Below are 17,508 nucleotides of genomic sequence, written 5' to 3' on the forward strand. Positions count from 1 at the left end.
CACAGACAGTACTCAACACTATGTATACTGTTTTTTCCTATATGTAAATTCCCCAATTTAGTGCCCTTTTGATCTCTGCTAAGCACTTATCAGGCAATAGAGCATTTATAGTTTAAGGTACTATGATAAAGATAACATGAATTTCTCCTTCTTTACAATTTCACACATAGATTTATTCTTACCATAAATCTTAGCAACTTCAGCATATGATATTTTTCCATTTCTTATTAAATCCAGAACTTTTACCTTTTCCCTTAAAGGAGAACTTTACAGCTTAGCTTGGGCAAATCTGAATTGCCAACATCACTATTTTTGTAGTTTGGGATCACTATTAAATAAAGTAAGAGTTACTTAAATATAAGCACTGTAATACCAGTCCATCTTACAGCACAGATGGCTCCTAAGAAACTAATGGTTAGTTAGTATACACTAAAAGAATACAATGAAAAAAGGGATGATAGAACAGATGGGGACCAATGCAAGATTTCATCACACTACTCAGAATAATGCATAAAGTAAAACTCATGAAATGTCTTTATCTCAATTTTTCTGTCTAATATTTTTTAACTGCAGTTGACTACATATAACTGAAACCATGGAAAGTGAAATCACAAATGAGGGAATAGTGTATGATAATTAGTTATTAAACTTTGAGTTAACTTAGCATGTGCTAAACACTTTATATGTCTTGTTTAATATACCACTGCTCTTCTAAGGTATTGTTATCCCTATCTTAGAGAGGAAAAAATTAAAGTTCAGATAACTTAACTGCAACTAGTTATAGCCAAAAGGGAAACCTAAGTTAATTCAGCAACATGGTCCATATTTTTAAACATTAAGATAAACTAGCCACAAACCCATATTTTAGCTGGATGTTATGGATTCATCACTTAATTAACCTTACAGCAGAACTGGTAGAAAGAAGCAAAACTACAGTTTTAGTGTCATCCTCCTTTACTTCCTCTGTTAATTCTTTACTGGTAATGCTAATAAGTTACAAATATAGCTAAAGTTAAAAGACCTTTTTTTGTGGGGGAGGGTACTAGAGATTGAACTCAGGGGCACTCAACCACTGAACCACATCCCCAGCCCTATTTTGTATTTTATTTACAGACAGGGTCTCACTGAGTTGCTTAGCACCTCACTTTTGCTGAAGCTGGCTTTGAACCTGAGATCCCCCTGCCTCAGCCTCCCGAGCCACTGGGATTATAGGCATGTGCCACTGCACCTGGTTAAAAGATTACTTTTTAATGGTTAAAAAACTCTTAGGACAAAATAGGCTACATAATCCACAAATGACATTATCAACTATCAAATGATTAAGATTAAAATTCACTTTAAAGAAAATATGCTGGTAGGCATAGTGGTGCAGTCCTATGATTCCAGCAACTCAGGAGGCTGAGGTAGGATTGTAAATTCAAGGCCAGCCTCAGCAACTTAGTGAAACCCCCAGCAACTTACCCTGTCTCAAAGAAAAAAAAAAAAAAAAAAAACAGAATGAGGGATGCAGCTCAATGCTAAACACTCCTGGGTTTAATCCTAAGTATCAAATAAAAAAAAAAAAAGAAAGAAAGAAAATATAACAACAGAAAGTTCACTGAGTCAAGTCAAATCTTCAGCTCTTAATCAACTCTTATGCATATGATTTTTACAATTTATGTGTGAACTGTCTTCAAAAAGAAAAACAAAAAGTATTAGCATACTAGCCTTGATTGATTCTTCCGATACTTGATTCTGTAATGCTTTCAAAGCTTCATCTTTCTTCATATTCTCCTTTTCCATTTCCTGAAAACATATACACAGACACATACACACAAATCATTTTTGTATTATTAACAAGCTATTAAATAAGTGATTTGATTAGGATTAAGGTATGTCACAGAAAGATAAACTATTAGCTTTTACATAGCACTTTTATAAAGATGACTTTACCCCTTTGCTTTCCGTCAAGAGTCTATCTAGTGATTCAAGATGATGCTGTTTACATATTATATCCTGTTGCAACATGGACATAGTCTTTTCTTGTTCTTTAAATTGTTGGTCTTTTTTCTCTAGTTGAGCTTCAAGCTAAACATAAAAACAGGATTAATTTTCATACTAAATTTAAAAAATTTTTCAAACATTTTAAATATACAGTAAAGAATACATGTGAAACTACCACTGAAATTACATAGATTTTTGCATTTTGCAGATTTCCTTCAGTTTCTCAGATAGAAAGAATAAATGAAGGGTTGCAGATGTAGCTCAGTTGTGGACTGTTTCCTTAGAATGTATGAGACCCTGGGTTAAATACCCAGTAATGAAAAAAGAAAAAAGGAAGAAATAAAATCACATGCCTATCTTTTTTCACTTCCTCCTTTATCTATTCTATGCTGAAACTGGTCTGTATTGTCTGGTATGTTTCATTCTCATATATGTTTTTTGTGCTTTTACTACATATGTATATCCATGAACAATATGTAGTTTTCTGTCTTGAAAATTTACACAGAAGAGGGGCTGGGGTTGTGGCTCAGTGGCAGAGCACTTGCCTAGCACATGTAAGGCACTGGGTTTGATGCTCAGCACCACATAAAAATATGTAAATAAATAAATGAAATAAAGATACTGTATCCATCTACACTAAAAAATTTTTTTAAAAAGAAAAAGAAAGGAAAATTTACATAAGTGATATCAATAATTCTAAGTCTGAACCAGTTGCTTTTTTTACTTGATATTGTTTTAGATATTTATCCACATTGATATACATAGATCTAGTTCATTTACCTTAGAGAAGTATAAGATTCTACTGTAATGGGCTGGGGTTGTGGCTCAGTGGTAGAGTGTTTGCCTAGCATATGTGAGGCACTGGGTTCAATTCTCAGCACCACATATAAATAAATAAATAAAATAAAGGTCCATCGACACATAAAAAATAAATTTAAAAAAAGAATAAACAATTTCTCTACTCATCTACCTAGGAACAGTCACTCTGTATTTTTTACTTGAATGATAGTGTTGTAATAACATTCTTTGTACATGCCTCTTTATGTACATGTAAGAGTTTCTCTAGAATAGATCACCTAAAAGTAGAATTCCTTGTTGTAAGATATGCACATTTTCAATTTCAAGAGGTATTTCTTTTCAAAGTGCATCAAAATTTACACATTGATTAGAAGTATATAAGATTTCTCATTCCCCACAACTTCACCAATAATTGGTATCATCCAAGTTCTAAAACACTTTTTCAAAAACAAAATATGAAATTACCCAAGGTGTATATTTATGTATATATATTATGTAGATATACACAAATACAAGAATGATGTTATAGCTAGTGACATATATATATATATGCATACATATATATCACATACATCCATTTAATAAGAATATGGCATCTACAGGATTAACTAGAATATTCAAAACCAAGAAATTATGAAATGAAAATGATCAAATGAAAACAATGAAAGAACACATCAGAAATTAAAGGCTTTTTAAGCAATTTAAGATACTATGGAAAAAGCAATATATACAAGTTAAACTTTCTAGTAGGCAAAAGGGGGAAATAAATTCTGGATCCTATTAAATAAGAAGGAAATTTTTAAAAAGGGGGTGGAGATTAACTCCAAGGGAGATTTTAAATATAATGTTTTCCTAGAATCTCTGCCACTCTCAAATTGATCACTGAAGAAACCCTCAGGGATAGACTCATTTGAAAGATACTTTTTATCTTCTAAATCAGTAAACCACTTTTTAAGGACCTATTATAAAATAATAATCTAAAATGTAGAAAACATAGCTTTACAATAAAGTTGACAAAAAGATTAGTCATAATTCTGCACAGGAAAAACTCAAATGGCAACAATTCTGTAAAATGCAGCTATTAAAAATAATGTTTACACAGTGCACAGTCGTGCATGCCTATAATCCCAGTGGCTTGGGAGGCTGAGGCAGGAGGATCTTGAGTTCAAAACCAGCCTCGGCAAAAGTGAGGTGCTAAGCAACTCAGTGAGACCCTGTCTCTAAATAAGATACAAAAAATAGGGCTGGGGATGTGGTTCAGTGGTCGAGGGCCCCTGAGTTCAATTCCAGGTACCCACCAAAAAAATATTTACTTTGTGTGTGTCTGTATGTGTTCAGTTGATCCTCCTATCTACAGCTTCTACCCTCTGTGGATTCCAACATTCATAGACTGAAAATATTTTTTAAAAATTACATCTGTACTGACCATGAATACGCCTATTTTTTTTCTTGCCATTATTCCCTAAACAATACAGTATAACAACTATTTACAGCATTTACATTGCATTCGATGTTTTAAGAAATCTAGAGATGGTTTGAAGCATACAGGAAGAGGTTTTGTGCAAACAATAACATTATTTTTCATAATGGTCTTAAGCATTCCTGGAATTTGGTACCCATGGGGATGTTCTGGAACCAATTCCCCATGATGTTGAGGTATGACCATGCTATACACATTTAAGTAAGAAAAACCAGTTTGGAAAATATAAACTAAGATCTTGGCAATAATACTAGATGATAGACTCTTTAAAAATTAACTTACATACAATAACGTTTTTCCCTTATTTTGAAGAGGGGGGAGGTATAGTTTTAAGTTTTAACATGTCAAAACATGTTAGAACTATACATTAAATAGTTTTCCAAAGTAGTTGTACATTATGCATTCTTACCAAGAACATGACAATTCTAGGTGTTTTACATCCTGACCAGCATTTGCTATTAACAAGCATCCGCTACACACACCATTTTGGCATTCTAATAGGAATGTAGTGGTATTTTACCATACTTCTAATATGCTTTACTCATGTTGAGCACATTTTCATATGCTTATTTGTCATCTTTTTTTGTAAAGTGTCTGTTCGAATCTTTTGTGTATTTATTTATTTAATTTTGTCCATTTAAAAGACCAGTATTTGGGCTGGAACTGTGGTAAAGTGCTTGCCTCGCATGTGTGAGGCACTGGGTTTGATCCTCAGTACCACATAAAATGAATAAATAAAATAAAGGTATAAAAAATGTATATTTAAAAAAAGACCAGGTATTCAGTCAGAATGGCAGCCATCAAGAATACAAACAATAACAATATTAATAACAATAATCAATGCTGGAGAGAAGATGGAAAAAAGGGAACACTTACACTGTTGGGATTGTAAATTATTACAATCACATTGGAAATCAGTATGAAGATTCCTCAATAGACTAGGAATAGAACCACCATAAGACCCAGATATATCATTTCTCAGTATTTAGCCTACAGAATTAAACTCATTATAGCATACCCAGCACAATTCAAAATAGTCAAACTATAGAACTAACCTAGGCATCTATCAACAGGTGAATGGATAAAGAAAATGTGGTATATGTATGTACACAATGGAGTTTTATTCAACCATAAAGAAAAATGAAAGTATGCCATTTGCAGGAAAATCGACAGAATGAGAACAGTATGATAACTAAAATAAGTCATCTCAGAAGGTCAAGGGTCATATTGTTTTCTTTCATATATGGAAGCTAGGGAGAAAAAAGGAAAAGAAAGGATGGGGGGCAGAATCTCATGAAAATCAAAAGGAGATCAGAATAGAGGAAAAGGATCAGTGAGAGGGAGGAGAGAAGGGAGAGGAGAAATACTGGGGAATGACACTCTCCAAATTATATTGTGTGCATTTTATAAATATGTAACAACAAAGCCCACCATTATGTACAACAATAATGCCTCAATAAAAAATGTAAGCTGGGCATAATGATGCATGCCTGTAATCCCAAAGGCTGGGGAGGCTGAGGCAAGAGGATCACAAGTTCAGTCAGTCTCAGCAACTTAGCAAGGCCCTAAACAACTTATCAAGATCCTGTCTCTAAATATTTTTTTAAAAGGGATGGGATTTGGTTCAGTGGCTAAGTACCCCTGGGTTCAATCCCTGAAACCAAGAAAAAAATAGTGGGAAAAAAAAACTGGCTGTTTATTGATAAGTTTTGAGAGTTTTTAATTTATGATAGGTACAAGTTTTTGTTGGATATGGGATTTTACAAATACTTTCTCCACCCGAGCTTATCTTTCATTTTCTTTCACAGCACAAAAGTCTTTAATGTTGGTGTATTCCAATTTATCTGTTGTTTTTTCCCTTTTGGTGGTTTTAGTATCATATCTAAGAACTGTTATCCTAACCAAAGGTCATGAGAACTTTCTTTTAAGAGTTTTATAGATTTAGAAAATTTTATATTTCAGTCTATGACCCATTTCTAATCACTTTTCATATTAAGGTATACATTCATGAGGATGCATTGTTTTGTATATGGATATCCAATTATTCAAGCATCACAGGCTGAAGGACTACCCTTTATCCATTTTGAACTGCCCTTGTACCTCTATCAAAAGTCAAATGATTGGAGCTGGGAATATAGCTCAGTGGTAGAGCATTTGCCTAGCATGTACAAGACCCCCAGTTCAATTGCCAGCACTGCAAAAAAAAAAAAAAAAAAAAAAAAAAAAAAAAAAAAAAGGAAAGGAAAAATCAAATGATCACATCAACTGGATCTATTTCTAGATTTCTCTAATATGTTCATTAGTACCTATCTGTTTGCTAATACCATACTGTATTGATTACTAGAGCTTTAATAAAAATCTTGCAGCATGAATCCTCCAACTTTATTCTTTTTTCCACTTGCTTTGGCTGTTCTAGTTCCTTTGCCTTTCCACTATGAATTTTAAAACCAGCTACCTACCTATGTACACACAAATTTTGACTGGAATTTTGACTGGCAACACATTTAATTTATAGATCCATTTATAGTAAGTTGACACCCTAAATACTTCCAACCACAGAGAAATGGTACTTCTCTCCATTTACTTAGGTCTTCTTTGGTTTCCTTCATCAACATTTTGTAAATACAGATCCTAAGCATTTATACCTAAGCATTATATTTTTGGAGCTATTGTAAATAGTACTATTTTAAAATTCTTGGGTTTCTAATTGTTCATTGATAGAATATAGAAATATGAAAGTTTTAAATTTTATTGGTTCTTTTTAGTTATTCATGACAGAATTCATTTTGATATAATTATAGAAGCATAAAATATATTTTATTCAATTAGGAACCCATTCTTATGGATATGCACAATGGTGGGCTTCACTATGGTGCATTCACACATGTACACAAGAAAATTGTAAGAAATACAGTGTTTTATATGTTGACCTTGCTTGTACACTATGTCCTTGTTCACTGAACCATTTTAGTTTTTGAAGATTCTTTGAAATTTTTCAGCATCGATAATCATGTTGTCTGTAAAAAGGGACAGCTTTCTTTTTTCTTGCTCATTGCATTGGCTTCCTAGAGAGACACTAAAGAGCACTGATGACAGCACATGTTTTTGCCTTGTTAACAAACTTAGCGAGAAAGTATTCAATCTTTTACCATTAAGTATAATATTATCTACTAAGTATTTATATAGATGCCCTACATGGAAATCCCCTTTCCATTCCTATGTGGCTGAGAGATTTTTCAAGAGGGAAAGTTGAATTTTGTTAAGTACTCTTTCTGCATCTGTTGATATGATCATTTAGATTTTTGTCTATTAATATGGTAGATTACATTGATTCATTTCTGAATGTTGAATCAGCCTTCTGTTCCCAGGAGAAACATCTCTCTCTCTCTCTCTCTTTCATATACACACAAGAGAGGGCTAAATTTTTGTACAGGGTTTTGCTTTGATGTTCATCAGGCATATTAGTCTATATTTCCTTTTTGGCACTTTGTCTCACATGGTATCAGAGTAATAATAGCCAAAATAAGTTGGGAAGTGATTCTTCCTCTTCTGTATTTTGGCAGAGACTATATAATACTGGTGCTATTTCTTCCTCATTTTTGGAAGCATTTACCAGTGAAACTATCTAGACCTAAAATTTTCTTTTTATGGAAAGTTTTAAAACCATGAAACCAATTTTTAATATATAAGTATTCAGGTTATCTATTTTTCAAGCTATATTAGTTTACATCTTCTATCTATGCAATCTATAGTAGTATATTTATCTTATTTCTAATACAGGTAATTTGTATTTTCTTTTTTTTCCCTTGGTTAGACTGGCTAAGATTTATAAATTTTATTAATTATTTTCAAAGAACCAGATTTTGGTTTCAATAATTTTCCTTATTGGTGTTTGCTTCTCAGTTACTTATTATTTTCATTTCTCTCCTTGTTATGAGTTGATTTTGCTCTTCTGTTCAGTTTCATAAATTTGAAGTTTAGATCACTGATTATTCTTTTTTTCTAATACATACATTTAATGCTATAAATATCCCTCTAAGAACTACTTTAACTGCATCCCACCACAAATTTTGATATATTGTTTTCATTTTCATTCAATTCAAAATATTTTCAATCCCTTGAGACTTACTTCTTTGTCCAATGGATTATTTAGAGGTGCATTATTTAATTTCTAAATATTTGCTAATTTCCCAAATATTTTTGTTATTGGTTTCTAGCTTAATTTCCATTATTGACAGAGAACATTTCACATTGGGTTTCAATTATTTTAAATTTAATAAGATTTATTTTATGACCCAGGATATGGTGTATATTGTAAATATTTCAAGTACACGTGAGAAGAATGTATATTTTTTTGTCATTGGTTAGAGTACTCTATAAAAAACAATTATAATAATTTGGTTGAAAGTGTTATTAAGATGTGTTCTAGATCCTTGTTGACTTTTTGAACTACTTGTCCTACAACTATAGAAGAGTAGTATTGACATCTTCAACTTTAATTTTGGGTTAATTTCTCCTTTCAGCCTTCTTAATTTTCTTTGTGTATTCTGAAATTCTACTGGTAAGTATATGTGTTTTTAGAACTGTTACATAATCTTGGTGAATTGAGCATTTTATTGTTATGCAGTGTCTCTGTTCCTGATAATTTTCTATAATCTGAAGTCTACTTTGGTATTTGTACTTTTTTTCCACTGGCTTCTCCTACATTATTAGGATATGTTCAGATTTCCATTTTATCTATTGTATCTTTCTATTTTATCTCAACATTTTTTTAGTGGTTGCTGTAGGGATTATAACATACATCTTTAAACTTTTCACTGTCCATTCAGAGTATTTTTGCCAAAGTGAGATGTAGAATAGAACTTCATAAGAATACAAGTCTACTTACCCTCTTCCTTTATTTTGTAGTTTTTACACATATTACACTATCATGTCTTGTCAAAAAGTAATTTATCCAAATATTTCCTATTTTTGCAGCCCTTCATTTCTGAGGTCCTAAGTTTACCTGTTGTATTAGTTTTCTTTTACCTGAAGAACCTTTAGTATTTCTTTTAGAAAAAGTCTTGTGACAAATTCTCTAAATTGTCCTGCATCTAAGAATGTCTTTATTTTATCATCATTCCTAGAGAATATTTTTGCTGAACATAAAATTCTAGGGTGATAAATCTTCTCTGAGCACTAAAATAATGTTACTCTTCTGTTTTCTTATCTCCATGGGATTTTTTGTTTGTTTTGGTATCTGGGATTAAACCCAGGGATACTTAACCACAGAGATATATCCACAGTCCTTTTTATTTTTTTATTTTGAGATAGGTTCTCCCTAAGTTGCTTAGGGCCTCCCTAAGCTGCTGAGGCTGGTCTCAAACTTACAATCCTCCTGCTTCAGTGTCCTGTGTTGCTGGGATTACACAGGCAGCACCACTGTGCCTGGCTCTCCATGGTTTTTGATGAGAAATGTGTAGTAATATTAATCTTTGTTACCTAGTTGCTGTGTTAATCTCTGGTTGCTTTCAAGGTTATTTTCTTATTAGTGCATTACAGTTATACATAAGAGTGCATTATAGTTATACATAAGAGTGGGGTTCAGGGCTGGGGTTGAAGCTCAGTGGTAAGGTGCTTGCCTAGCATAGGTGAGGCCCTGAGTTCGATTGTGAGAACCACAGAAAACAAATAAATAGAATAAAAGTTAAACTCTTAAAAAAAAAAAAAAAAGACTAGGGTTCATTTTGACATCTTCATACATGCATGGAATATAATTTGCTCCATTTCATTTTCTACTACTTCCACTTTTCTTCTTCCTCTCCCTCTCCCTTCTCTACTTTCTATGTTCTTCTGGTCTTCCTTCTATTTATTTATTGTGTTTTTTCAATTGCTGCTTTAAAGTTTTTGTTTTTTTAAGTTTTCAGCAAGGATTTTGATGTGTCTGAAAGTGGTCTTTGATTTTAATCTCTTTGATCTCGTTGAATTTGTAAATTTATTTCCTTGATAAAATTTGTAAACTTATTGGCTTATTCATTTTTTTGTTTTGTTTTGTTTTGTTTTTTGTATTTTTTTGAGAAAAAGAAAAAGGAAGTTTCATTGCTTTGCTAGGAAGGGAGAAACACACAGAACTCCTGTCCCACAGGCCGTCCATCAGGGAGAACAAAGGGTTTTTAAAAAGAGAGATTCACTCCAGGTGTTCCCTTTGGGGGGTTGTGATTCACTTGTTAATTTGGTAGACAGCCCTTCCTTGACTTTTCTGGCGGCATCCCTGAAGTCTGAATTACTTGGATCCTGTGGTGGGCGTGTGCTCAGCCCAGGTTAGGAAAAAAAAGGTAATCCTGTTCTTCACCCCCAGGTTAGGCAGGGGAAAAGGAAGAAAAGGAAAAGAAAACATGTCTATTTTAATATAAGCCCCAGTGGCAGAGCAGCAAGGGCTACATTCAAAGCATGAGGTGGACTACTGTTACACTCTTTTTCTTTATTTTTCTAATATCTTACCTCAGATTCTAGAGTATCCTTATTTCATATATTTTAGATGCTTCTCCTATCAGTAATTCTATTTCAGTTTATATACTGTATTATTTGTCTCTTTTGGATAGAAGTTTTACTCCTCGTCTGTTGTTAACTCAGTACTCAAGTGCCATAGAGACATCAACTCCTTCTGGTAATACGTGCTGACCAACAGCAAAAGGTCATGTATTAGTGTAGGTCAATCTGGTTAACATAAGCACAGGACTGCAAATGATGGTTCATGGGCCAAACCTGACCCACTGCCTGTTTTCATAAATAAAGTTTTCTAAAACACAGAAACACCCATTCCTTTCACATATTCTGCTTTAACTTTACAAGGACAGAGTTGAGAAGTTGTAACTGAGATTTTAACAGTGGTCCACTTTGTGCTTTGAATATAGCCCTTGCTGCTTGTTCCACTGCAACTTATTTTTTAAATGAATATGTTTCTTTCTCTTCCTCTCTCCTTCCTCCTTCCTAACCTCTACCCCTTCCTAATCTCAGGGGAAACAGGATTACCTTTCCTCTGTATTTTGGGCACTGAATACACACCCACCATAGGAACTAGTAATCCAGACTTTGGGAATGGTACCAGAAGATCTCAGAAATGACTATCTCCCAAATTAACAAATGAATTATAACTCCAACCAAGAGCACATGGAATGTATACAGCCTTTGAATCACCTCTTTAAAAGCCCCCTGTTCCTGCTGATGGGCAGAAATACAGACTCGGGGACAGGAGTTTCCTGTGTTTCACCCTTGCCAGCAAAGCAAGGAACCCTCTTCTCCCTTTTTCTCAAAATCGCATCCTAGTTATTGGATTGGCATCAGGGACAAGGACCGAGCTTTTGGCAACAAGATGATATGGCTCAAGATACCTAAAATACTTACTATCTGGTACGTGGCAGAAAAAGTTAGTTGCCCCTGATTTTAGAGGAGTGTGGCCACATAACCATGAATTCCTGCCATCACTCCTGATCACTGTTGTTCCATCAGGCCACTCCTACTTGCGGGTCTCACCTTTCAAGTTGTTTTCTTAGGTGATACTTTACAAACCCTGATGGCTGGCAGGGGAGCACTGAGGCATGAAACATGCATGGCCGGTCAGTTCATGTTTCCATCAGCTCCTCAGTCTACGTTTTTTCACAATTTGATATTCATGATTGAACTGTTAGAACTATTTCTGTCTTGATAGGGCAGGCAATGAATGTGTAAACACTTTGCAGGTGAAATATAAATGAGAATTTACAAATATTCTTCCAATCTACTCTCTCCAAGGAACCAAGTTACAGCTTCCCACCTCATACTGGTAAAAATTAATTAATTAATTAAAAAAAAAAAAATCAGGCAACCTCCTTTCTTCCCAGAGTTGCTTATGCCTCACTGTCATTGCTCTGGGGTCACTGTGGTTAGATTCCAAAAATCATGCCTTCCTCTTGCTTCTTTAGTTTCTCCTGGGTAGTTTTTCTGTGATTGAGACAAGTTGCTTCACCCTCTTGACAGAAACCAGAAGTCCAATGTTTACATAGATTAAGCACATCTCCATGGCAATATCTTTTTCAAGCTCTTCTCCACTCTTTCCCAGTCCCTCTGCTGTAAGGAAAGTGGGCAACGACCGCTCTGGCTGCTTCGAGCTGGAAGGGGGCAGCATGGGGCAAGCAGTTAGGAGTTCCCTTTTAGAAACCAGGTCGATCAAAGGGTCCATGGTAAAAGTCTGGTTGAGAAGTAATAGGCTGGAGGGTCATTTGAGAGATGGGCAGTCTCGGCATAGATCTCAGTGGGACCTCCAAATCTGATACCGCCATTTACCGATGACGAGTCCTGCTTCCTCAGGTGTTGAAGTATAACGCTTAGAGAAGCATGCTGAGGCAAGCACAGAGTAGAAAGTAAGAAGCTTTATTAAAGAAAAGTAAAAGTAGACTTCTCCCGGGTGGAAGAAGGAGACCCAAAGGCGGAATCCCTCAGTTTATTCTTTCAAATATTTTTCTGCACAAATCTCATGCTCCTATCCTTCTAGGACTCTGATGATTTGAGGGTTAGAACATCTCATAATGTCTTACAGGTCCTTTAAGTTTGTTCAGTTTTTTTTCCCAAATCTTTTTTCTTTCTCTTGCTCAGAGAAAATAATGTCTACTGCTCTATATTGAAGCTTACACTCTTCTTGTCAACCTCCATTTGTTCATCCAAATGATCTATTTTTTATTTAGTCTTGTGTTCTTGGTCTCATGTAATTTTTACTTTTAACCCAACATTAAGAGTACTCCCTGCCAAGGTCGGACGCCACCATGTGGAGCAAGCCAGCCCCCCTGACCCCCACACCGAGGTCAGACACCATCGCTGAGGCTGCCTGCCTGCCCCCTACTGCTGAGGGACACTGCACTTGCCTCTGTGCTGACTCAGCGCACCCTCCCTAGGGCTCCCCAGCTTCTTTGGAGGTTGGTGCAGGCACTTTGAATTATTCCTGAGGGTGTGGCCATCATCACTGGAAGGGCAACTCCCTTCCTGAGACACCTACAGGAGATTGAAGGCCCTTTGACAGGACTCAGGATTCAAGAAGAGGAAGTATTGAGAGACTCGGGACCAACTCAGAGCTGCCAGGTGAGTCTCTCCCACTGGGCAAGAACCTCTGGACGGGTCAGTAGTCCCAGAATGCAGAGAACTTCATGGAGTAGATTTGCCCAGTAAGACTCCTCTGCTGGAGCCATGAACCTGGACAACCAGGAGCATTGTAGAGGAGGACCACCCAGCAAGAGGCTTCGGTGCAGAGCATAGGTCCCTGGCCTGAGCAGTAGGTCCAGTCCCCAGGGAATGTTATAGAGGAGGGCCACTCAGCAAGAGAGTCCTTCACAGGGCCAGGCTGCCCAGACCAGGTGGTAGTTCCAGGCACCAGGGAACATCGCAGAGGAGGGTTGCCCAGCAAGAGTCTCAATTGCAGGGCGAGGCTCCCTGGCCCAGGAATTAGGTCTAGACTCCTGGGAACGTCGCAGAGGAGGGTTGTCCAGCCCAGATGATAGTTCTGGACCAAAGGGAACTTTTCGGAGGAGAGCTGCCCAGTGAGATGTCCCCCCCGAGGTGAGTCTTCCCCGCTGGGCAAGGATTTCCCACCAGTGGTAGAACCAGAGACACAGGCCAAGACCAGTCATGCCCCAATCCACAGCCTAGTCCCCCTTTTGACTGACCATCAGTCAACAAGTGGAGGCACCTCTGTACCAGCAGGAAATGTACCCCACCTGAAGGCCACCACCCCTAGAGGGGCAGCTTCCTGTGTATCATGACATTATCAAGTTCCTCCAAGACTTCAGGCTATTGAAGGCTAGGAGGCGAGTTATTGGAAATCTACAGAGACACTATAAGTCAATAGAGGAAATCTGCAATATCTCAGAGTTTCACTACTAGAGGGGTAGATACCTGACCAATATGAGCAAACAAGGGAAGAAAATGTCCCAAACAAATGTAGATGCTACATCAATAAAATCCAATGACAGCATGGCAGAAGAAACGTCAGAAAGGGAGTTCAGAATGTACATAATTAAAATGATCAGAGAAGCAAACGATGAGATCAAAGAGCAAATGCAGACTTTGAATGATCGCACCACTCAACAGTTAAAAAAAGCAAATGAGGGAAGCAAAAGATCATTTCCATAAAGAGTTAGAAATACTGAAAAAAAAAAAACAAACAGAAATCCTTGAAATGAAGGAAACAATAAACCAAATTAAAAACTCCACAGAAAGTATAACCAATAGGTTAGAACACAGGAAGACAGAACCTCAGACATTGAAGAAAAAATATTTAATCTTGAAAACAAAGTTGACCAAACAGAGAAGATGGTAAGAAATCATGAACAGAATCTATAAGAATTATGGGATATCATGAAAAGGTCAAATTTAAGAATTATTGGGATTGAGGAAGGCTTAGAGAAACAAACTAAAGGAATGAACAATCTATTCAATGAAATAATATCAGAAAATTTCCACATCTGAAGAATGAAAAGGAAAAACAAGTACAAGAGGCTTATAGGACTCCAAATATACAAAATTATAATAGACCCACACCAAGGCACATATTATAATGAAAATACCTAACATACACATATTATAATGAAAATACCTAACATACAAAATAAAGACAGAATTTTAAAAGCTGTGAGAGAACAGAATCAAATTACATTCAGGGGGAAACCTATACAGATATCAGCAGATTTTTCAACCCAGATCCTAAAAGCTAGAAGGGCATGGAACAACATTTTTTAAGCTCTGAAAGAAAATGGATGCCAACCAAGAATCTTATACCCAGCAAAACTTACCTTCAGATTTGATGACAAAATAAAATCCTTCCATGATAAACAAAAGCTAAAGGAATTTACAAAAAGAAAGCTGGAACTACAGAACATTCTCAGTAAAATATTCCATGAGGAAGAGACGAAATACAATGATGAAAATCAGCAAAGGGAGGAACTAGCCTAAAGGAATAGCCAAATAAAGGAGAAACCAAGTCATGTCAAAAAACAAAAATGAACCAAATGACTGTGAATACATATCATATCTCAGTAATAACCCTGAATGTTAATGGCCTAAACTCATTAATCAAAAGACATAGACTGGCAGATTGGATTAAAAAGAAAGATCCAACAATATGCTGCCTGCAAGAGACTCATCTCATGGAAAGAGATACCCACAGACTAAAGATGAAAGGATGGGAAAAAACATACCATGCACATGGACTCAGCAAAAAAGCTGGAGTATCCATGCTCATATCAGATAATGTGAACTTCAAGCCAAAGTTAGTCAGAAGGGATAAAGAAGGACATTTCATACTGCTTAAAGGAAGCATAAATCAGTAAGACATAACAATCATAAATATCTGTGCCCCAAACAGTGGTTCATCCATGTATGTCAAACAAATCCTTCTCAATTCCAGAAATCAAATAGACCACAACACAATAATACTAGGTGGTTTTAACATGCCTCTCTCACCACTGGACAGATCTTCCAAACAAAAATTGAACAAAGAAACCATAGATCTCAAAAACACAATCAATAATTTAGACTTAATGGACATATATAGAATATACCATCCAACAAAGAGCAAATACACTTTCTTCTCAGCAGCACATGGATCCTTCTCTAAAATAGACCATATTCTATGCCACAAAGCTAATGTTAGCAAATATAAGAAGATTAGAGATACTACCTTGTATTCTATCAGATCATAATGGATTGAAATTAGAAATAAATGACAGAAAAAAAAAACAGAAACTACTCCAACTCCTGGAGATAAAATAATATGCTATTGTATGATGAATGGATAACAGAAGACATCAGGAGGGAAATAAAAATTCTTAGAGGTAAATGAGAACAAAGATAACATCATATCAAAATTTCTGGGACACTATGAAAGCAGTACTTACAGGAAAATTTATTTCATGGAGCGCATTCAACAAAAGAAGTAGAAATCAACAAATAAACGACTTAACACTACAGCTCAAAGCCCTAGAAAAAGAAGAACAGACCACCACCAAAAGTAGTAGAAGACAGAAAATAGTTAAAATCAGAGCTGAAATCAATGAAACTGAAACAAAAGAAACAGTCGAAAAAATTGACAAAATAAAAAGTTGGTTCTTTGAAAAAATAAACAAAATTGATAAAGCCTTAGCCACACTAAGAAAGAGAAGGAGACAGAAAACGTAAATTACTAAAATTCAGAATGAACAAGGAAATATCACAATAGACAGGAGTGAAATACAAAACATAATTAGAAGCTATTTTGAAAATCTATGCTCCAACAAAATGGAAAATCTTGAAAACATCAACGGGTTTCTAGACATATATGAATTACCTAAACTGAACCAGGAGGACATACACAATTTAAATAGATCAATATCAAGTAATGAAATAGAAGAAGTCATCAAAAGTCTACCAACAAAGAAAAGTCCAGGACCAGATGGGTTCTCAGCCGAGTTCTACAAAACCTTTAAAGAAGAGCTCATTCCAATACTTCTCAAAGTATTCTATGAAATTGAAGAGGAGGGAACCCTCCCAAACTCATTCTATGAAGCCAATATCGCCCTGATACCTAAATGAGACAGAGACACATTGAGGAAAGAAAATTTCAGACCAATAGCCTTAATGAACATTGATGCAAAAATTCTCAACAAAATCTTAGCAAATCGCATACAAAAAAATATTAAAAAGATAGTGCACCACAATCAAGTGGTTCTTATCCCAGGGATGCAAAAAGGTTGGTTCAACATCTAGATATCAATTAATGTAATTCACCATATCAACAGACTTAAAGTCAAGAATCACATGATTATTTTGATAGATGCAGAAAAAGCATTTGATAAAATACAGCATCCCTTCATGCTCAAAACACTAGAAAAAAACAGGGACAGTGGGAACATTCCTTAACATTGTAAAAGCCATCTATGCTAAGCCCATGGTCAATATCATTCTAAATGGTGAAAAACTGAAAGCATTCCCCCTAAAAACTGGAACAAGGCAGGGTTGCCCTCTTTCACCACTTCTATTCAATACTGTCCTTGAAACTCTAGCCAGAGCAATTAGACAGACCAAAGAAATTAAAGGGATATAAATAGGCAAAGAAGAATTCAAACTATCCCTACTTGCTAATAACATGATTATATATTTAGAGGAACCAGGAAATTCCACCAGAAAACTTTAGAACTCCTAAGTGAATTCAGTAAAGTAGCAGGATATAAGATCAATGCTCATAAATCTAATGCATTTTTATACAT

At 35.4% G+C, this 17,508-nt stretch overlaps 1 protein-coding gene across 11 annotated transcripts in view; it reads right to left on the reverse strand.

Annotated features, from left to right (window-relative positions):
* Ccdc18 (coiled-coil domain containing 18) overlaps positions 1-17,508 on the reverse strand; it is a 109,540-nt gene that overhangs the window by 57,122 nt on the left and 34,910 nt on the right. For 10 of the 11 annotated variants that reach the window (XM_047553010.1, XM_047553036.1, XM_047553065.1 and 7 more), the window contains 2 exons: positions 1,933-2,067; positions 1,708-1,785 (listed from right to left, as the gene is read on the reverse strand). In XM_047553010.1, coding sequence (XP_047408966.1) covers positions 1,708-1,785; positions 1,933-2,067 — 213 coding nt within the window. The remainder of the gene's footprint in view (positions 1-1,707; positions 1,786-1,932; positions 2,068-17,508) is intronic. The other variant, XM_047553057.1, reaches the window with a different exon arrangement.

This window comes from Sciurus carolinensis, chromosome 1 (genome assembly GCF_902686445.1).
Source record: "Sciurus carolinensis chromosome 1, mSciCar1.2, whole genome shotgun sequence".
NCBI classification, from domain to species: Eukaryota; Metazoa; Chordata; class Mammalia; order Rodentia; family Sciuridae; genus Sciurus; species Sciurus carolinensis.